At 34.5% G+C, this 23,715-nt stretch overlaps 1 protein-coding gene across 1 annotated transcript in view; it reads right to left on the bottom strand.

The window, feature by feature from the left end:
• Positions 1-295: 295 nt before the first annotated feature.
• LOC115878827 (protein phosphatase PTC7 homolog) overlaps positions 296-23,715 on the bottom strand; it is a 50,008-nt gene continuing 26,588 nt past the window's right edge. Inside the window, exons 3-6 of the mRNA XM_030895432.1 lie at positions 11,491-11,642; positions 8,680-8,844; positions 6,623-6,761; positions 296-1,173 (exon numbers count right to left, since the gene is read on the bottom strand). Coding sequence (XP_030751292.1) covers positions 1,124-1,173; positions 6,623-6,761; positions 8,680-8,844; positions 11,491-11,642 — 506 coding nt within the window. The 3' untranslated portion in view covers positions 296-1,123. The remainder of the gene's footprint in view (positions 1,174-6,622; positions 6,762-8,679; positions 8,845-11,490; positions 11,643-23,715) is intronic.

Here is a 23,715-nt window from a genome sequence, read left to right on the forward strand (position 1 = left end):
TGTATGTTTAAACGGACGGTAGGCTTATCTGGGTTGTTCAACAGTCCAAAGGATTGGAATTAAAGTAATTGTAACTGATGAAGGGTTTAAAAAAATGAATGCGGAAAAAAAACGGAACTCGTTCAATCAGTAATATAGGAAAGTACTTAAACTTTTCTAAACAATATGAACTGATCTCAGACACACTAAAACTCATATTTGACAAATAGTGATGACGTAACGGTGAACGATTGCTGAACAATCTTTACTCTTTTTTATAGTCACAAAAAACGGTTTGAAAAATAAAACAAAAAGATTCATTCAATAACAACTATTTATTTGAAACTAGTCGGCACTCACAGTTGCAAAGAAACAAGTGGGACAAAGTTATTGTTCATAACTAAAGACAAAAAGAATTAAAACTAAATGATTATTACAAACCTAAATATTAGGCATTAACAATTCGGTACCTGACAAATTTTAAGTTTTCAAATACTTTGGGGTAACTTTAGTGCTATGGCTGGCATAATACAAAATTAACTTATACAGAGTGATAATTCAAAGCTGTATAAAATAAAACGATATTGGATATCGCAGATAAATTTACTTATTTTTACAAAATGTTTCAAAATTCAAGTAAAAAAAAGTTTTCCGCAAACATTTTTAAATTTTCACTTTGTATATTATTAAAATAGCTACACAATATAACTAAAATGACTACAATTAACATTTGAACAGCCTTCTAAAATCATAAGTAGCCCAAAGAATCACATATTTGCTTATTTGTTAGAGGAAATATGTATTTCAGGTACAATTAAACTTTTTCTAAAAATGAAGAACCAATCTATTTAGTTTTTTAGTTAACTATTGAATCTCTTTATTAGTTCCAAAAATTAGATTTTTGAAACTTAAAAACTTAAATTGGGTTTTCACCTTGTTTGATCGACTTTGGAAGTAAAAAAAATATAAAGGGAAAATTTGACCCTAATTACCTTTAGATCCAATAAAACATAAATGTTTAAAAAAATGATGAAACAAAAAAAAATGATTTTAAATGACAACGAATACTATAAATAGCAAAATAATGTTCAATGAAGAATGAGTATGCGATGAAAAGAGGTTCAGGTTTCGCCTATCAGTTGGATTACATTGCAACTGTTGCCAAAATCACTGTGATATCATCCGGTTTACCACCTGAAAAAAAATACAATAAATAGTAAAACTTTTACACAAAAAAACATTGATTTAAGTTCTGCATATCTAACAGCGCTTTCAGAGGGAGCGGAGCGTCCGCACGGACCGTCCGCGAGTTCTATGAGTTTAAATGAACAATTTCACAGGAGTCGTGTATGCTCCGTTCGGATGATTTCGTCTGACGGCTATCTTGAAAAAAACAAGCAGCACAAAAACAGCGCGGACGCTCCGCTCCATCTGAAAGCGCTGTTATAATAAATCATATTTTTTTTCAAAACCTGTGGGCAATGGTAGCTCATTTAAAAAAATCATAGATAATACAGGATGATTCAAATATATTTATAAAAATAGAAAATGCCATTATATGAATTGAATGACATATCATATGTCGACTTCTGACATTTTCGCTAGACAAATAGTATTTTAAATATCAATCTAGAATGCCATATGGCTGTTTTAAACCGCTAATGTTTGATCAAGGAGCCTTCAGTTCCGTGGACTCCTCTTCCAGTTCCAGCTGTTCCAAAACACTGCAACACAAATTGGAAGACAATGGTCACGAGTGCAATAATAATTATTGTGTGTGTGTGTGTGTGTGTATGCGTGTGTGTGTGTATTTAAGGAAAACAGATTGGGAACAGCTAAATAAAAATAACTGGCCGATATGCTAGGCGACACATTGTACTATGATGGTTTTCGTCCCTCTAAATTTAATCTACTACCTATGTTGCCATATTATTAAGATATATATTATACCGGGTGCGTCTCAAAAGCACCCCTATAACTATTTATTTTTTATTTTTTTAGATAAAAAAATGAGATCTGGTATGCATATAATATAAATTAGGATTTATTGACGTATTCAATTCTTTTCGGCCACTTCCTGTTTCACCCGAAATGAGTACAACTTTTGATTTTTAAATGGCACCTTGGGTATTTTTTTACTTTATTCGATAGAAAACACAATCTGAATATGGCATATCATATGTCAACTTTTGACATTTTCGCTTAAAACAAAATTGTATTTTAAATTTCAACCTAGAGTGCCATGGCTAGTTAAAAACACTCATTTTCTTGGCAGAAATCGAGTGAAATAATGGAACAACTTCTCGCTAGTAAGTGACTATATAATATACATATGTGTAGTAAACCGATCATTTATGAAATTCACTTAAATTAACTAATTATATATTTTTTCTTGCATTTTTGCTTTTATTTATTACTTTGAATTTAGACACGTCAATTTGACTTATCTGCTTCAATAGCGTATCGGATGTTTGTGTTAATAAATAATTATTAAAACGTATCTATTTTTATTATAATAATATGTTTTTATAACAATTTTAATAACTACCAACATTTATTCACAACGTAAAATAAAAAAAAATATTGAGTCTACCCCACGTCTACCCTACATCATAGTTTTACATTTTTTAAATAAAATTAGAACGGCACTGATAAACCGGAAATTAAGTCGGCCATATTTGAGTTCCATCGCGGTGGACCTAAGATTTTTGATATGCTCCTTCCTTAGTCTTCTTATTCAAAGGAATAATGTAACAAAATACCGAGAATACCATTTAAAAATCAAAAGTTGTAGCCATTTTCGGTGAAACAGGAAGTGAACGAAAACAATTCTACCCCGAGACGGTTTCGAACTCGGACTTCTCACTTCATTGGCGGAACCTTTTCACGCTGTGCTATGGAGACTTGCTCAATTTATATTCCTGAGAGCATAGCAAAAGATATATTAAAGAGTCAGCTTTCTTAAAATTATCTCTCGAAAACGTAGGTTACTATTAAGACACATCCTGGATTTATGACCTAAAGAGAAAAAAAAAACAAAAAATAACTTTTGGATTGATTTGATATTAAAGTTCTTCTTACAGAGTCTTTCTTAATGTAAAAAATTTAGGTAAAGAGAATTTTTAAGACCTGTAATCTAAGTATATAATTTTTTCAGAAAAATACACTTTGAACAACCGGCAATTGTAACAATGTAAACAATCCCAAGCATTACTTTTTAACTAAATAACAGTCATATTCTTTTAAAATCTGTACAAAAAACATGATTTAAGTTTCAATATCATAATTGCTATGTTGGCAATTTTTAATTACTGATACCGGATATTATATGCAAAATTTTTGTTGTATGTTTGGCTTGGTTTGGTTTAAAGTATCAAAATTATGACAAAAATCTCATTACTTCGGTGAATCGACATTAAAATATCCGGAGTAAAATTATAATACATTGTAATTTAGCCATTAATAAAGGCCCACCTTCAAACAATTTTATTTGATCAAAATACATCCTTTAATAAACCGTAAAGTTAGTGCCAATTAACGGTTTATTTTAATTGATTATTAGTAACTCACGTCCAGTATAACCATTAAATATCTATAATAATCTTAGACGCATATATACCGCTTCCTTTAAATAGACTATGTGTTATATTTTCGATAAATCGACACAAGAAGGTTTAAATAAATAATCTTGACACGGTTAACACAAAATTGGCCATTCCATTTATCAGAATCTACTACGAAAATATTTACACACTTGACCGTGTAAATAACCCAGGAACAGTTGATGATGGATTTTTACCGACCAAAAGATAGATTAACATCATCCGCTTTAAAATAATTGTTTCATCTGATTTAATGTTCAAAGATTGAAATTAATAAATTGCTTTAGGCTAATTCCGCATGGTACAGACACAACAATAAAAATTTTACTTAATTAAACATAATATCGCATAATAAATATTGATATCGCTTTTTTGTTATGAAAATTTAGGTATACAGGTCAAAGTTAGTTAAACTGTTGAATATTCAAAACAATAAGATTACAAGAGCAGATATAATATATACAAAGTTTACATTTAGGTATTACGCGTATCCCTCCATGTCTTTAGTGACACTACATTTATCTCGAAGAATTTTGATACTACAATAAAAAAGTGGTAAGCCAGAGATGGGGAAATGACCATAACTTTTGATTTTTAAATGACACTTTCGGTGTTTTTTTTTACTTTATTCGATAGAAAATAACACTTTGATTAGAATGACATATCATATGTCAACTTTTGACATTTTCGCATATGGTTTAAGCTTGATTTTCATGCATCCGTTGTCCGACGATACGTTGCTACGATATTAATTTTATTAGTAGAATTTAAAGACTTTGATTGGTTAGAAAATAACGCAGTTTTTAAATTTATTGCATTTTCATGCCTCCGTTTATCGGATATACGTTGATGTCATTTTATATTTTCGTTTCCATAACTATTTTGCTATTTTACTTATATTTTTATTAAGTTTAGATTAAATTTGTCCAAAAAGTGTCAAAACGTCCGTTGTCGTATGAACGGGTCCGTTGACGGGCTGAAGTAAAATATTTACGGATGAAAAGTGGCGCGAAAACGCTATGACCAATCAGATCACCGTCGGACCAACGTATCAACGTATAACGGATGCATGAAAATCAAGCTTTATTTGAAATTATAACTTGCGGTTCGTAACGAAAATTTGATTCGAAATACCAAGTGTGTGGTATCAAATTATTCGTAAAAAAATGCTTCTTCCAAATATCCTCATGAGCCACCCTCGCTCCATTTCAAAAAAATTGAGATATGATTAAAAATACAATTTGAGCATTTTCTAACTGGCCAGGACAAGATACTAAAAACATTAGACGATTAAATTTATTTTTCCAAGACTCCTTGATTAAGAATTAGTGTTTTTAACATAGCCATGGCACTCTAGATTGGATTTTAAAATACGATTTTTTACCGAAAATTGGCATATGATATGTCGTTCTATTCAGAATGTCATTTTCTATCCAATAAAGTAAAAAAATACCGATGGTCCCATTTAAAAATCAAAAGTTGTAGTCATTTCCGGTGAAACAGGAAGTGACCAAAAACAATTGAATACGTCAATCAATCCTAATTTATGTCATATACTAACATATCAAATCTCGTTTTTTTTTCTGAAAAAATAAAAAAGTCATAGGGGTGAGCCACTTTTGAGACGCACCCGGTATATAGGACTATTAATTCAGTCATTGGGGCTTTTTGCTTGGAAAAAAGTCCGGAAGTTTTGCAACTTTGCAGGTTTATAGGTTTTGAGGTCCCTAAGTTAAAATCCATAAAATGCACATTTTCAGACTTGCCGCCGGCGCCGCCGTCTTGCCAAGATGGCGCCCGAAATCGGTATTTTGTGAATATCTCGAAAACTATGCGTTTTTCGCGAAAATTTGAGGAGAACAAAATGAGAGAGAATAAAATTTCTTATAAAAAAGCTCTTATAAAAATGTTCGCTAAAGTCAACCGTTTAGGCACAAAATCCCTGGAAATTTTACAATTTTGCGTAAAATATGATATATTATGTATAGTCGATTTTCCGAAATCAAATGTCGATTAGGGTTCACTAAAACTAGTTTTAGTTTAGTTTCTTCAATTTTGTAATATTTAATAACAGTGGCGTATCATTAATTCGCTCATTAATTTATGAATAATTAATTTTAATTATTGAAAATGTGTACCTACTTCTTTCCAAACCACCCAAGGGGTAAAGTACATGGCGCGTTTATTTTAACGTGGTCTCCCCGGAGGCCTACTCTACTAGGTAAATTAAAAACTTTAACTTATCTGCACAAGCCCGACGGATCTGGCTCATTGATGTCAAAGTCGATCGTGTCTGCTGTGCTGGGCCCATCAGTGTGGTCTCTCAATACGTCCAACTCTTCATCTTCAGCCGCCAGAGGGATATCTACAGGCAAGTCCAACTCCTCTTCAGATTTGTCGAGTGACAATTCAGTGACGTTGTCACAGGATTTCCCATTGCAGTATGCACAAATCATTGAACATTTTAATCCTGATTTTCTACATCCGCAGGCTTTACCATAGTTGTTGGTTTTGCATTTACAGGATAAAAATGCCAATAGGGATTTTGGAGCTGGATCTTTCAACGTTGTGACTGGAGTAATGCCTGTTTTTGTTTTCTTCCAACCCCATTCTTCAGCATCTTTGGTACAACCAGACCAATGCTGAACCTGGTGGTAATCGTAATGCAAATTCGCAATGAATGCTGTCCAGCACGACAATTAATTATTCATAAATTAATGAGCCAATTAATGATACGCCACTGTTTCATGACAAAATTGAAGAAACTGAACTAAAACTATTTTTTGTAAATCCTTATCGACATTTGATTTCGGAAAATCGACTATACATAATATATCATACTTAAAGCAAAATTCTAAAATTTTCAGGGATTTTGTGCCTAAACGGTTGACTCTGGCAAAAATTTTCGTATAACCTTTTTTATAGGAAATTTTATTCTCTTTAATTTTGCTTAATCTTGGCAAGATGGCGGCGCCAGCGGCGGCTTTCATATGTTTTATGATCACAAGGAATCTATTTATTTAAATATAAGAGAGTCTTACCTATTGTATTGATACCGTTAGCAAATGCTCGTTCGGCGAAAGGAGAAATGAAAGTCTCGTCGAAGGATAAACTCCTGGCCATCCAGGCTATCGAGTTGGCAACCATTTGGAGTCTACCAGCACATCTTTCTCCTTGACACTATGATAACAAAAAGATATAGGATATTAAGTACAGTTAATGGGACATAACACTAACCAAAGTTCTTTCTAACAGAATTCCAAAATAAAACACTTTTTCAGTGGGTTCATAGACTCAGAAAATGTTCACTAGATTGAGAAAATATCTCATAGCAGCTATTAAAACAACTGAAATTTGTTTTTCAACATATGACATACTTTATTATTATGATTATTGTTATATAGTTCCCAGTAATAATTAGTAAGCAGAAAGAAAAAAATCGTGGGTGTTTGGGAAGGCTCGAAAGGAAACAATGTTTTTGTGACGTTTCGCGACTTTATTATCGCTTCTTCAGGCCCCAAAACATATATTAATGCATATTATACATACAAACATTCATGGCCATTCCAACCGCCAACACTAAACCACATACGGAAGAACAGAAACTTAAAGGTTATTTTTTCCGACATACACCGATGCTCGGTTTGTGTCGTACTCATATGGATTAATATATGTTTTGGTGCCTGAAGAAGCGACAATAAAGTCGCGAAACGTCACAAAAACATTGTTTCCTTTCGAGCCTTCCCAAACACCCACGATTTTTTTCTTTCTGCATACTTTATTATATTATATGAATTAAAATAACAGAAAACTGCTATATTATAATGTTACACATCCCTCTCTGGTCAAAATATAGTAACACAATAATAAAACTTAGACCAAAATTGTTGGTTACAAGCTTTGAACCATTCATTTCTTTCTGGGTTTTCTTTTATAAATATTAAGAAATATAGATCGTCTTATCAAAAATAACACCAATTATAAAATAATTTATCAAAATTTCATCAAATTATAAAATAAAGTTCTCAGTTAATGCAACACTGTGACGACTGCGCTACTGACCACTGACGCCATGGCTTATTGAAATTCTACTACAAAGACGTCTGGTCTTCAATACCTAGGTGTGTTCTGTATTGAATATGGTAATGTGATGACCCGATGAACAATCAAGCAATTTTTCTAGCATATATTCATCAAATGTGTTATAAATTAAACTAAAATATTTTTGTTTGATTTTTGAAAAATTTGGACTAAGGAACTTCATTTTCCATTAAATGCCTCACATACATAAGTTGCCTTTAAGTTTTTACAATCGCTTGTACTGGACCAACCAACCCAACCCAACTCAAGAAGCTGTTGAAGACTCAAAACCATGTTTCTAGGAGTTGTATGTAGCTTCAGAGTGGAAAAAATGTTTTCAGATGTTCCAAATGGTCTAAATGTGACCTTCTGGGCAAATATTTCAAAAAGGAAAAAACCACGTCGCTTCGAACTTGTTCGTTTCTGTTTCACTTTTTGTAAAAACTTAAAAGACAACCTACGTATACGCAGGTGCGTATGTAGCTATAGTATAAATTTAAATGGAAATAAAGTCTTTGGCGTCTACTAATAGTTACCAACGTTTACAGCGAGCTACAGGAGAGATATTGGGGGAAAATTTTTCTAAAATTAAATTTATCCGTTCATTAGGTGTTTAACTGCAGTTAAATTTATTTTTATTATAAATTTCAATTTAAGTATTTAAAGGATAAAATTAAAGGTATATTTAAAATGAAAAAAACGCGTGCATCAAAAATATATATGTATATATATATACATATATCTAAAGAATAAACAGCAATTCAAATTACATATGTATATTATTCTACAGGAGTTTAAACAAACGCCTAAACATAATGACGTCACTGTAAGGCAAGTTTACAGGATAAGCAACAGAGGGGACACTAAAGAAGCACATTCAATTCAAATCTCATATATATGTTTACTATTCGATTTATATTATCTGTATAGCCGATTAGCCGCTGTCAATCGAAATATTGGATGAAGAAATTGTACTAAACTACAGTATAACGTGTATGTAATAGAAATATATTCTTACCTTTAAAAGCTCGTTTAAAATAATATTCTGAGGTAAATTATCGAAAACCCCATCGGTAGCTACTAGTATAACATCCCCGTCTTCTACCGGGATGTTATCTGTGGAAGCAGAGTCGGGACGATCGCTTAGCACGTCGGCTCTGTACCCTGGAGGCGGCAGTGATAGCTGTAAACAAAAAAACACATCGGTAATTCACATTTTTATACTTAATCAATATCATACATGCGAGGACAATACAAATAGAGAGCTTATAAAAAGATGGACTTCTTTGTTCCTTGTATGTGTATCCAGTGTTTCAAAAAACATGTACTATCTCCTGTGGTGAGATTCCTCAGGTAAAAATAAGATTTATCTTTTATATCAACATAGGTCCTATTCTGCTTTGTTTCGTAGCTACAGGAGATTAAAGTCTTAATTTTTGTTCGATTTATTATAATTTTATTTCAAGTACTTTGAGCCAACTGAATGAATTATTGAGGGTAAAATGTACTACATAAAAGTGCGACATATTTAAATCACTAATCACTTTTTATTCGCTAAAAAAGTGTCGATAGCAATGACTAAAGAATTCAAGGACAAATAACACCCGAGAGCAAATTGTGGCGATGTCACCAAACAGTGCCGTGGCATATATTTTTCTTAACCTAGCTGTTTGAAGAGATATTTCTATTTTTTGATAAATGTTTTGACTACGCCTATGATGTATACGTTGGTATCATACGAATTAATTACGAAAAAACGTATTAAAATGTTAACAACAGGTACAAAACTAGTATCGACGTATAGCACACATCAAGTACATATATAATATCAGAAAAATAATTATCGAATTAAAACTAAGAATAAGCTAAAAAGGTGGAGCGGACTGTTTATTTACCTATGAAAACGTAACTCCTGGCTCTTTCTTATCGCTGCTGCTTTTACACTTGAAAGCCGAACAACTAATCACCATTGAAATAAAGTTTATACAAAGTTCACTACACACAAATTATTAAAAATCGGTAAAATTGTCGCTGGTGACCAGACGGTGACTCATTGTTTGCCATCAAAAGAATGGTGTCTAAGGTCACAAATTCTGCTGCAGCCCGTAAATGGGCGTTACATCTCCTTATATTCTTTAGTCATTGGTCGATAGATTCAACAAGGACGTGCATGTGCATATAGGTTATTACTGGAATATTTTTCTAAAAAAATATACACTACAGCCTTTTTCTTATTAGCACAGTAGTAGACAGTTTAATGCCGATTAAAAGTTGTTTCTTGAAATTTTGTATAAGTACTCAGTGATTCCTCATCAAAAAATGTTATTTTTACGTGAGGAATCTTCCTACTAGAGATGGTACATGTTTTTTGAAACACACTTGACACTCGAAATTGTATGCAAGAGCAGAGTTACATTGTGTTTGTTTTATATTGATCTGAAGAATTCCCTATAATCTTCTAATTAATTTTAACTAATTTATAAAAGCATCAAAAAGTATAATCTGGAATCTAGAAAATATGCAATAGCCCATGATTATCTACATTTTTTTCAACTTGAGATGGACAACCATATGATCAAAAAACCGACGTCAAGAGATGATTTGGGAATAAAAATCGCTGTCATTTAGTATAGGGAAATTAAAATAACTTTGGGTGCACATCATAATACGACCACAAGCAAACTCCATAAGACGATGCATGGTGTCATTGATGACATGCAACGAAAGTTATACAGGCCCGGCAATGGATCTCTAGGCATAGGAATTACATGCATTGGAATGAAACGCCTATAAAAAGTCTATGCTTAAACAGAGATGGACAACAACTTCCCCGTTTCCACTTCCACTACGACTGTCTACTTAGACAAACTCCAATAAGATAACAAATTTTGGAAATTCCGCCACTCCATTGTTTCAGCAAAATTTCTCTAATGACATTTATCGACCATCTAGATGTCATCATAGATTTTTGAGAAACTCTGTCAAAAATATATTATGCCTATTTTAGAATATTATTATCTATACCCTTACGAATTAATTCATGAATTAATTGCTTAAGACCCAGCTATTGTTGCAGAAATTGCCATTCTCTTGGTAATAGCAACCCTCTCATTTTTAAGAGAATCTATTAAGTGCAGCCGACAATTCATAATTGTTCAGAAATATTTCCTTCTAATATACGGGTATATGTAATAAGTGACATGGCAAAACACCGAGTTCAATTCAATTCCGTTCACGTCATAAAATAATAATATACAACTATATAGGTTTTATTGACATAACTCTTTTATACATTAGTTTTAATAGGTAGTAATTCTTATACAATTTTTGCGTCCAGGGAAACTGACTTTTATGGTTTTATAACTAGAGTAACAGTTCTTTAAGCCTTAAGCTTAATTTGTGCCTACTGTCCTTACAGTAATTTAGATCCATATCCAATAAATATTAATTATGGAAACAAATAAATGCTTTTATTTGTAATTTGAATCCAACAAAATCATGTTTGTATTGTCATTAAATGATTTTTAATCATCAATCATCGTTTCAGTTTTAATCATCTGCTGATGATGTTAACATGGTTAGTGAAACGCGTGTCCAGCGTCTAAAAGTCTTTTTCGCATGCGCAAGAGCGATATAATGTATTTTAAACTATGTTTTTCTTAAAAAAAATCGGGGTATTTCGTCACTGAAAGAAAAATCAAAAAAACACTACAGCGTAGAATCGAAACAAACCTATCGGTAACTTTTTTCTTGTAAAACAATTTTTAACAATAATTAAGAAAAAGGCATACTGAAAAGAAATAATGGAACTCTATATGTAAATGCTTACTTGAAAAGGTGTATTAAAATAGTGTTGTTGTTCTTCGGATCTTCTAACCACGCGGCCTCTTCTAACGACCATGAAGCCACTATCGCCTATATTCGCCGTGTAAAGAGTGCTATTTTCTCGATTTAAAAGCACCACACAAGCCGTACTACTACCTGCAAATGAAAGAAAGCAATAAAAATAACCATTTATTGAATTACAAATTAATTTAATTAATATTTTTTTGTACCGCATTGTCAAATCTAAACTCTTTGAAAGAAGATACTCAATCTAAAACATGAGCGTTCTTCACCCACACATCTTCACATGAATTGACATAAATAAAACATAAACAATATCTATATTATATCATAGTTACAAATCGTTATTTCATTTCAAACCAACGAAAAATAGACAAAAATATTCTTTTAGAAATATTTTTCTTATGTGAATTTCACCTACTTTCAGAAAAAGTATCGAAAAATTAGGTATCGATATCGATATCTGAAAATTGGTATTGACCTATGCCTTATTAATAAATAAAATTAATATCAATCTCCAAAAAATAATAAAAACAATAATTTTCATCAATATGAAATCTAGTATAAAAACAAAATTTGGTATTCCGTCATAAACATGCGCAATTGTATAGTTTCTAAATAAATTGTATCAGCATCAACTACACTAAAAGTCACGTTATAGACAAATGATAATCACTCTTTAGCATCAATGAATATGTTCTTGTAAAACAAGAATTTCTTTAAATATGATAGATTAAAGGAGGCACGAAAATCTCAATTTTGAAAATAGTTTTTGAAATGCTTTCGCTTTTTAAGTTCCAAACATGACCGGTTTTCGTTTCAACATCATCTTTCGATTTCTAATGAAAGTACTGATTCACGAAACTGATGATCAACAGGCGTAGATATTAAAGATCAAACATGAACTAATTTATAAATTCATGTTGAAACGTGTTACTCAAAGAGGGAGGAATGCGAAAAACAGGGCAAGAAGATACCGTGCTACGCAATCAATTCTTAATTTATTTGCTACAATTCTTTTAATATGTTATGTTATCTTGAAACAGACATAAAATACCAGAGATAGTTTTACCCAACTAAATAACAAGTATTAATTTAAAATCCATTTAAACTAATTCCAAATCATCGCAGCAAATGCATTTCGAATATATTTTTAATCGACACGTAAAGCGTTTCTTAATTCAACCGTTAATGTAAAAATATAATAATTGTTAACATAACTCAATGAAACTTTATTTGTTAGATTATATAGATTGTCGTCATTTTGCAATCCTTATTATACTAAGTCTATATGTAACATTAATTGCACAATTTGCACGTACATTTATATATAGATATGACAACATTTTTCATCGAATTTTAACTTATTGCTACCGTTATGATCCATTGCGTAAAGCTTAAAAATCCAGTAAATAAGATCCAAAAAAAACTATGAAAATTATTTTGTTACAGTGAAAGTCGCTAATCCAATAAATGTTAACAATCACTAATGCTCACTATCACGCATTGGACCAGTGAACGTCGTATTTTAAGGAAATTTGTCGACTTTTACTAATAACTGTTAGCAGTCGCTAGTGACAGTAACATTTTCTAAAAGTTGTCAGTAAAAGTGACTCTGTTGTACCATAGGGAACGCATTGGTGGAAGTAGAACACATAATATTTATTAATGATACAAGTTCGATACGAACATCATAATGAAACGCTAAGCCACGAGGCGTTAGCCGAGTGTAGTTACACAAGTTTCATTAAAAAGTTCGTATCGAACATGTATCATTCAAAATTTAATCTACGACGCGACACGAGGGACGACGAAAGAGATTTAATTTAATTTAAAATATCAGAGATATCCTCATAAAAATTAAAATTCAAAATTATCAGGTGCCCATATTAGTCGACGCCGTGGTAACCGTGCTTGTTGATTGTTTCCATTTTGACTTTGACAACTCAATTATTGATGTTCAATTTCGTGTTAAACGTTCAATTTTAGCAAAAAGCAAAAAATAATATTAATATGGGTGATTCTGATTCTGAAAGTGTCCCTTCGGATATTGAAGGGATTGCGCAAAACGTTGTCGATTCCCTACTTCCCGAAAAATCAAGACAAACGTACGAGCAAGCCTATGTAAAACTTGAAGATTGGTGTAAAGGGAAAGGAATCAAGAATAGTAGTAACGAAAAGGTTCTCCTGGCATATTTTGAACATCTTTCAAAACATAGGAAGGCTTCATCACTTTGGGTATATTATTCCATGCTACGTTCAGTTATATCAGTGAAGAAAAACACAGATATTCTGCAAAATATTAAAGATGAAGGACAATGCATTCATGTCATTCCATTTACGAAAACAAAGATATCACGAGATTTTTCTTATAACGAAAGGGAACGTTGAAGGAATAAATATGGTGGAAATGGTTCGAAGATATATAGCTATGCGGCCAAGCAACATAGAGCATACTAGATTTTTTGTGGGTACAGAAATGGAAAATGTATTAAGCAACCCGTTGGCATTAATACTTTAGGGAAAATGCCGTATAAAATAGCATTGTCTTCCAAATCCACAACAATACACTGGACATTGTTTCCGTAGATCGTCTGCGTCGTTGCTTGCATATTCAGGAGTGGATTTATTAACTGTTAAAAGACATGGTGGTTGGCGCTCTAACACAGTGGCAGATAGCTATATAGAAAATTCCAAAGAAAATAAGAAAAAAGTGTCATGTGTAATATTTTGGGTAACATTTCTGGTCATGATGGGTCTTCAACAAGTTCAAGCACTCAGGAAATAAATATAATAAAATTACTGTAAATCATTATAAATAATGAATAATGAACAAATCATTTAAACAAAAGCAGACCACAGATTACACAAATTGTTGGTTAGCAGTAGTAGTATTTTGGTTTAATAGCCACAGCTGCCAGGGCAATTCGTCCAGATGATAAAATTAACTATCTATCGTTGAGAGGGCTTATGTGATGACAGACGAGGATCGCCACAGAAGTGAGTCTGGGAAATCCCATACCCCGACTGTTGAACAAAATATTACCAGATCCTCTGAAAAATGTCAAATGCAATATTTATAAAAAGCAGTCTACTAAAGCAGAAAATGTATGGCATTCAAAATGAATATGGTTTAACGTTCCAATTTCTCCACAATCGCTAAAAGAATCTGCATTTACACCTAACGATGTAAATGGGACGGAATTAGACAATGTCTACATCTTAACCTAAAGAAGGATGTAATCTTTTTCTGGGAAAATTTTTAATTGTCTAAACCATATGCTTTTGTAAAGGGAAGTAACAATTCCTTTTGAGACATATCTCATTCCATCTGCCTTTCCATAGTAACCAAAACATTTTCTTAATGATTGAAAAAAAATCAGTAAACCAAGATTTAAATTCTGTGTCTCGACAACAGATAACATACAAATGTCTCGAACATGTTCAAAATTTCTTCTCTTAAATAAATTTAAAGGGGCGTTAACATTATTACTTTGAGAAACACCTCACTGTAGTATTGAGTAATAAAAAGGATTGGAAGAAAGAAACGCTTACTCAGCATATAAAAGACCATACCATCACGTGGTATACTGATGCTTCCAAAACCAAAGCAGGGACAGGGATAGGAGTATTTGGGCCGAAAACTAAATACTCCGAACCAATGGGCACCTATCCCTGTATCCTTCAGGCAGAAATTTGCGCTATCGAAAGATGCGTACAATTTATCTTAGATAGGAACTATTGAAAACGGGAAATTGCCATCCTATCCGATAGTCAAGCAGCACTTAACGCGATCAACTCAGTAACCATCAATTCGAAGTTGGTCAAAGAATGCCTAGAGAAGCTCAACAAATTAGGTAAAGAAAATGAAGTCCTCCTACTCTGGGTGCCTGCTCACCAAGGAAATGAAAAAGCAAATGATCTAGCTAGAAAAGGAGCGAACACTCCACTAACTGGACCAGAACCCTTCTGTTTTCCAAACGGGAACCAACTGAAACCGGAACTGAAGAATCTGGAAGACTCCATCCGTAACTTGGAATGGGTGTCCTCCAACGGTCTAAGACACTCGAAAAAGTTCCTCAGAACTTATGACCGAGAAAAATCAAAGGTTTTCCTTGATTTAAGTAAAAACAATCGTCGGATTGTCACGGGGTTTCTAACAGGCCACTGTCTCCTCAACGAACACCTCAGTAGGCTGAAACTGAGAAACAACGGCGAATGCAGATTTTGTGGGGAAAATGGGGAAACACCAGAACACCTTATCACTGAGTGCGCCGAGACGACGACCATTCGTGCCATGAACCCTGATACGTCTGATGTCGAGGATGGAGAGCTGGCCTCTGTGGAGCCGTCTCAGATACTGGCTTTTGTTAAAGCCCTGAGACTGTATGATGAGTTATAACTCGTTATAACTCAAGAAAGGGGAACACACAATAGATCTATAAGGTCGCGGTGATTAACTCCCCTCCTAAACATTCTACATTCTACATTCTAACATTATTAGGCATTTGCATAAAAGTGTGTATTTTCGGTGGTATTCCACTACATATAAAAATTAAAAAAAACTCTTGTTCTAAATGGATATATTAATATTTGGATATGAACAACATTATAAAATTATAAAGCTAGAATAGTATACGGTTTTATATTAACTTTAATTTTTTCTAAGTTTATAAAAACATTCATAAAAATTATATATCCTTCAATCCTTCAATTTAATAGCTGTTAGCACAGAATATATAGCTATGCAATACAATTGCGTAGCTAGATATTCTGTGCTGTTAGTAAGAAGTTTCACTTCAAATACGCGCACATAGTGCATACACAATTGTTTTTATTCTACACAAATTTTCCTACACACGTAAAACACTGTATGCCGCTTTTTATTTTGTCTCTCTGTCTGTCAACCGGACATTTATATTTATATTAAAATACAGACCACGTAGATAAAGTGTCCGGGAGGGTATAGTTCTTAAGTACCTTTAATTATTATGTTGTGTTAAGCAAATGGCATAAACCATCATTTAAATAATCGACAATAAAAATGATAGATAAAAATGACCATTAAATATTGTTGGAGCATAACAATCACCAGCTCAAACTGCTCAAACCGCATTTTACAAGAATATGTAACCGGTGTTTGGCAACTTGCCATGTTGACAAACTATACGTGCTACAGCAAAAAAAACAAAAAGGTACATATGCTATGTTGAAAACTTGCCAAATACTCAAGAACCAAATTTAATAAAAATATTTACTACTATTATAGAGAGCTATATGAAGGGTTCAGTCTCCAAGTTGCTAGACTTTTTAGGATAGGACTGGAGAATGATGGAAGAATGCAACCTAAGGATCAGAAGAGGACCATAATATCCTCTAATAGCCACCTCGTACAAAGAATCTAATCTAAGATTAACAAAACGCTTTAATTTTTTCTTCCCGTTTTACACCGCTCTGTGGGATAGTCAGTTTAATAATCTAGCCACCTGTTCTCTCCCTATTTCCCATTAAATTGACCGCATTAGTATCTATTTCACATTTCACGGCCATCACACGTGACGGAATCCATAAAAACATATTCCAATTATTTCCCGGCAATTGCAATTACCCATTCTGCGCGAACACGGAAAAGCTGTGGGCGCAAAATACATATTATTTTGGCCGTTTTCGTAAACAAGTCGGGTTATCTTGAGCGGTCAAAGCGGGCCGCCATATTGCTAAAAATAAAAAACAACAAAACAAAAGATTGCACTTTCGATATTAAGCGGTATATCTTTCAGCCGAGGATAGGTCGTTTACATCCTGGCCGAAAGATATTTTATTCTGTAAACTTTGCCGAAAGTCTGCATACCAACGATAATTTTTCGAAGATTCATTAATGAGTCGATTTCGAACACGAAAAGAACGCTTATTAAAATAATTGATTAGCTAATAACAAACAAAATAATAAAGTTATTTGGAAGAAATTTAACTGAAATTTATGATAATAACACCGCTTACACCGGACATAAACAACTTTACAGACCTGAACAATTTTTGAAAGGATCTAGAATTTAGTTAAAATGTTAGTTCAAATTTGAGAATTTATAACTAATTTATTGAGCTCAAATATATTAGTCTAATTATATCAAATATTGGCCATCACGGTCTTTCTGCCGAGGAGCAAGGGGAAAGACACCACCGACCTGCTGAGCCCTCTAAAACAAAAATTATGATTATCGACAGGCAAAACACCAACAAACCTGATGTAGTGAGCATTGGTCGTTTTGAGGTTGTAAGTCAATATATATATTTTGGGTCACTTATAAACAACACGGGATCGTTAAAAGGGGAAATAAGAAGATGTGAAATGACAAGAGTGGCAGTACGAAAACTCTCATATGGCGAGACAAAAACATATCTAAACACTTAAAAAAAAGGCTTGTTCACTGCCTAATATTTCCTATATTAATGTATGGCTCCGAGTCCTGGACGATGAGACAGTCAAAAATGAAAAAAATTGACGCAACTGAGATGTACTGTTGGCGACGAATGCTCAGAATTCCCTGGACTGCCCGGCGAACCAATGAATCCATAATCCAAGAACTGAACATCACAGAACACCTCTCAACTTCTATACAGTCACGTATACTGAAATATTTCGGTCACGTTATGAGGAGAGATACTGACTGTATGGAAAAACTCATTATACAGGGCAAGGTTCCGGAAAGAAGACCAAGAGGCCGCTCGCCCTCCCGATGAATAGACTAGCTATCAAAGATCACCCACAAGCCACTGCACACGCTTGTACATGAAGCACAAGACAGGGAATTATGGAGACAAACCGCACACATCACCTGACCACTACATTCCTCTTGTAGGAATAAAGATAGATAGAGAGAGAGAGAGAGAGAGAGAGAGAGAGAGACCTGCTGAGCCTTATCCAGGGTCAGAACTTCAATGTAAGGAAATCGAGTTGGCGAGTCATCAACTCGAGGGAGGAGGGTCATGGTCAGGTCCTCACAATAGGAATTGACCTCAAATCCAAGGAGGCAATAGAGAAAGAGGGATTCTATTATAGATACGGGACAACACCGGTATCAGGTCTAAGGAGAGACAATGAAAGAAGAGATGGAGAAAATGGAGACAGACCCTCCAGTCTCCACCTCACGGGTTTCTCAGCCGGAGGTAAGCTCCTCGACTGTGAAGGGCGGCACGGAGGGCCAAACTCCAATCGTTAAAGGGTGTGTACCCTCAGAGGAAGAACTGTTGTCAGAGGAGGATGGGAAATACCCTGTCCCCTCTACAACAGGGGTATGATGTGTTATAGACTGTGTGACGACTCAAGGAAGGGGGGCACAATAGACCTTTAAGGTCGCAGTGATTAACCCCCCCCCCTCTTACTCATTCTACATTCTATATATCAAATATCTATTTGATGCTCAACAAGGCTCTATTATAGGTTCCCTTTTAATACTGCTTATTCAACACCCAGTTAGGTACGAGGGTTGTCTTTTATATTTTGCTATAAGATAACTTATAGACACTATAGATTTTCAAAATATTCTCCACGAGAAATGCATTTTTGCATCCAATTCTGAAAGCAGTTATTCCACTCGCTTTTTGATATCTTCAAAATTGAGTTTTGAAGGCGCTGACTGAATCTGTGGACTAAAAACCCTTGACCACGCAGTTGACGCAGATCATTGTAATTTTTGAGAAAGTAAAAAGTCATTAGACTTAAGGTGCCCATTCACATGCGGTTCGCCGGCAGTTCTAGGACTGTACGATCTGAACTGAAGATCTAAACTTTGTCAAGCCACCACACAATGCAGTTACGTCAAACGATGCGATCTTCAGCTTTGGGACTGTCAGTTTTTGAACTGAAGAAAAACTGTGCTTTTACCACACACAAACTTATCGTCAGTTTTAATCGAAAGGTCTTGAAGTGAAAAATGTTTTTAAATATAAAAAATACACTTAATTCTCGTGTTTTTGTTATTGCAAGAACCAATTACAAAGACCAAAAAGCGTTTCTGGGTGAAAGTTTAGTGAACAACATGATATATTTTATCTCATATGAAGTGCGAAAATTAAGAACTAGTGACCTTAAAAACTACTTCAGAATGAATGACACATGTTTTAATAAACTTTCAAAGATGGTTCAGCCCTAATATCAAAGGAAAATACAAAAACGGTTCACCTGCATGCTTTGATTTTCGCGCCTTTTAAGTTCCTTTCGAAAAGCACTTCGCAAATTGTTTATTCTTTCCTTTACAGTATCAATAGTTGTATCAACAGTTTTATAAAATTCCAACAATTTTTCATAAGCTTTAGTTTTTTCCTATTTGTGATTAAACATAACTTTTAATTTTCCACAAACAAGACAATTACCTATACAAATTAAGAAAATCGGTTAAAAAAGTCGTATTATTACTTAAATCGCTCATCTTGATAGTACAAAACGTCCAACTTGTCAAAAGATTGGAACGTACGATTAGAACTGTCGATTTTTCGCCATACACTTCAGTCGGCCGTGAGATTCAAGCGATCTGCAGATTCAGACCTGTCGACGGCCTGTATATAGAGAAATTTATAATAATAATAATAGCTCCCGTATATAGCGTTTAACGCCTTGGGAGTAGCAAGGTACAGCTTGGTATACTAGAGCCGTTCGGTATACAAGGAAGATAATGTGGCTAGCACTACGCTTCAACCGCCTATTATTACCTCAGGATTGTGAATCCCAAGTACTCATTTAAGGCTGAGCCGACCTAGGCACCCAAACTATTTTTATTTTAATAGAAATACTCGGTTGATGAAATGCCTGGTGTGGGAATCGAACCCACACCTTGAGATTGGTAGACGAGAGCCTGTACCTCGACGCCACCGGGCGTACGTTCATTAGAGAAATTTTACGATATAAAAACCGACAGTTCTGGACTGCCGGCGAACTGTATGTGAATGGGCACCTTTTGGTCGGAATTGTATGGAGGATGGTCCAACAACTCGATGTTTTCTCGCTTTAAAAACTCAATTGTTTTTTGAGCTGAGTGCCGAACCTGCATTGTCTTGGTGGAGGATCATTCGTTGTTGAGGGTTGGTTTTTCTAAACTCAGCAAATTCATTCCGGCAAACAAATAGATATTTACCAATCAACAGCAACAGTACTTTGATCTTATAGAGGAATTATTGCTACATGACCTGTTTTTGAGACAAATGTTGCCACCATGTTGAAAATACTTCCATTGGTTTTTTTTCATCTCGGAACAACCAAACAGCCTATTAACGATTGTATTTTCGGGTTCATAAGAATAAATCCAGGATTCATCACATCACCACTAATTTTTGTTTTTCTGGGTGAGTGTCTTTGTTGGTAGACCTGGTCTTGGTTTGGGACGTTGTCCACGATTAAATTCTCCATGCCAACGAGAGATTGTCGATAGATGTGGTAGTGATTGCCAAAAACAGAAACCAACTCGGCAAGACATTGTTGTAGAGACAAGTCTTCGAAAATTGTAATAAAATATTAATAGGGATGGGAAAGTTGGATTGTTAACTGTTTTTAACCATTCGGTGGCATTAATGTAACGGGTGACATCCGATATGCTCTTTCAGGCCACGTCTTCAAGGTTTACAAAGCTGGAACCTCCGAGGAAACGATTGCGGGTCCTATACAAAGCCGGATAATGGCACAGGAAATGCAGGACCATTTGCCCTTCCTGCAGGTCCTTGCAGCATTGATAAACTTCGTTAAAAGGGATGCCCCACAAGCGCCTCCGTGGGTCTCTACCACCTATATGCAAAATATAAAAGGCAGTCCTCGTATAAAAAAATCAATAAGAAAAAAAACTATTTAAAATGTCTAAATATAAGCATTCAGAGAACACTTTAGTTTTTTTTAGCAGAGACTATTAAAAAACCGTTGACGTTCTGTTAAAATTGTTACGTTGTTTTTTTTGTCTCTGACAATGGAGATCTACCTCCTGAAAAGTTAAGCATTTTTTTCGGTTAGACAAATTTGTTTTACGAGTAAAATAACATTGACAAGCTTGTTTTCGATCGGATTCTACGCAATTATGTTTTATTTTTTCTCTTTTTCAGTGGCGAAATACCCAGGCTTTTTCGAAGGTATTTATAAGAAAAACATTTTGTTTATTTGTTCTGAGGTGACAGTATCTATCGAGTATCCATAGTTTCCGATATACATTGTTACTAACTTTAATTAATCTAGTAATATTAAGATATTTGGTGCATATCAATTTTGATACGATAAAGTAACTTTATATTCTTTTAATCTTCGGCTATCAAAGTAAAACCATAATTTTGCACAAATTTTGTTTATATAGATGAGTTTTAATATTGTTTATATAACTAATCTCCAATATATAAAAAAATAATCGCATATGAATTGCATTTCTATCGCAATTTTCCAAAAAATGCAATCGGTCTTGAACTTGAATTTTCTTATATTTTGCCGAATTATAATTCATCAAGAATATGCATAATATTTATTATTATTGGATTTATAACAACAAACACTAGAATTTAATTTTATTTTGCAAAAGTTCACGCATATAATATAGGTCAGGCAACATTTTTGCAAAATAATTAGTTACTCAAAAACTTATTAAAATACTTATAATATATCTACACTAAATGTTTAAATGTGATAAATACCGATTCTTATGTAATATTAGAGAATGTAAAGCCCCGTATAGTCATGAGGTTTTACCTTAAACTTAAAACCATCTCCTACACTACTCGCGAAATAACCTGAAGTAGATCAAGGTCGAATAGTAAAGAGATTTATTTTACTGTATTTTGATGAAAATATATAAAAGTATCGGCAACGCTGTGTCGGTCAAGCTTAATCTCATGACTAAAAGTTTATTTGGTATGAACTGTAGTTGTGTAGGTGATTCATTTACTGACCAAAGGAACACCTCAGTACAACTACAGACATAAGAAAATATAAGATGGAAAGCCGTCCAACACCGGGAGGCAAGCAGGGACGTATCACCAGCTTTGCCGCTATTGCTGGACAAGTGAAAATGGCGGTGCTGCCAAAGGATTTCCCAGACGTTGCTCTGACAACCGACCAGCAAACGCCTCTAGAAGAGGCTATACTGGACGAAGTAGTGGCGATCGGATCACAACACAACGATCTACAAAATGTGGGTCAGCTGCGTTTTGTGCGGATCATATACATATCAAATATATACTGATTATCGCCTATCCCTGCAATGTGTTGGAGTTGAAGCCGAGTTAGAGACAACTAGATAACCGGTTCATGTATATTTCACATAAGTTCATCTGTTAGGGAGACACTGGCGCAACAGCGCAACTCCAAAATTCCGAATATCGGTTAGCCCTTGCTCTAAGTATTAGCCAATTGTCGAACGGGAACGCAAACGAAAGCCGTACGAAGTTGGACGGAGCCGTACGAATGAACAGCTAGTGCTAGCGTCTAGTCTCTTATTGGTCTGGTGATCCGATCGATAATTCAAAATCCAGTCTTGCGCACCGCTAATTGAGCGACTTGTGCAAATTCTTTCAGAAGATTTATATACCCATTTCACCGGTTTGGCTTCACAGAATGCAGTTTGGAGTCAATATACTTTAGTTAATATATATATGGTGCGGATATACTTGCGGGTGGGCATGATCCTCATAGTGGAAATCGCACCTAAGCTTAAAAATTGGCAGGGGCCGGAACTGGTTGCAGTGAAGCAATGAAAACATTCCTAAAGGGGCGGTTGGCGAGTCATCAACTCAAGGGAAGAGGGTCATGATCAGGTTCTCACAATAGGAATTGACCTCAAATCCAAGGAGGCAATAGAGAAAGAGGGACATAGCCTCTATTATAGATACGGGACAACACCGGTATCAGGTCTAAGGAGAGACCAAGTTAAAGAGGTGGAGAAAATGGAGACAGATCCTCCAGCCTCCACCTCACGGGTTCCTCAGCCGGAGTCAAGCTCCTCGACTGTGGAGGGCGGCACGGAGGGCCAAACTCCAACCGTGGAAGGGTGTGTACCCTCGGAAGAAGAACTGATGGAAATATCCTGTCCCCTCTACAACAGTGGTGTGATGGGTTATAGACTGTGTGATGACTCAAGGAAGGGGGGCACACAATAGATCTTTAAAGTCGCAGTGATTAACCCCCCCCCCCCTTTTACTCATTCTATATTCTACATAGGAAAATATCGTTTTATTTTCCAGATAT

Source organism: Sitophilus oryzae, unplaced genomic scaffold, assembly GCF_002938485.1.
Source record: "Sitophilus oryzae breed Bouriz unplaced genomic scaffold, Soryzae_2.0 scaffold_1532_pilon_pilon, whole genome shotgun sequence".
In the NCBI taxonomy this organism is placed as follows: Eukaryota; Metazoa; Arthropoda; class Insecta; order Coleoptera; family Curculionidae; genus Sitophilus; species Sitophilus oryzae.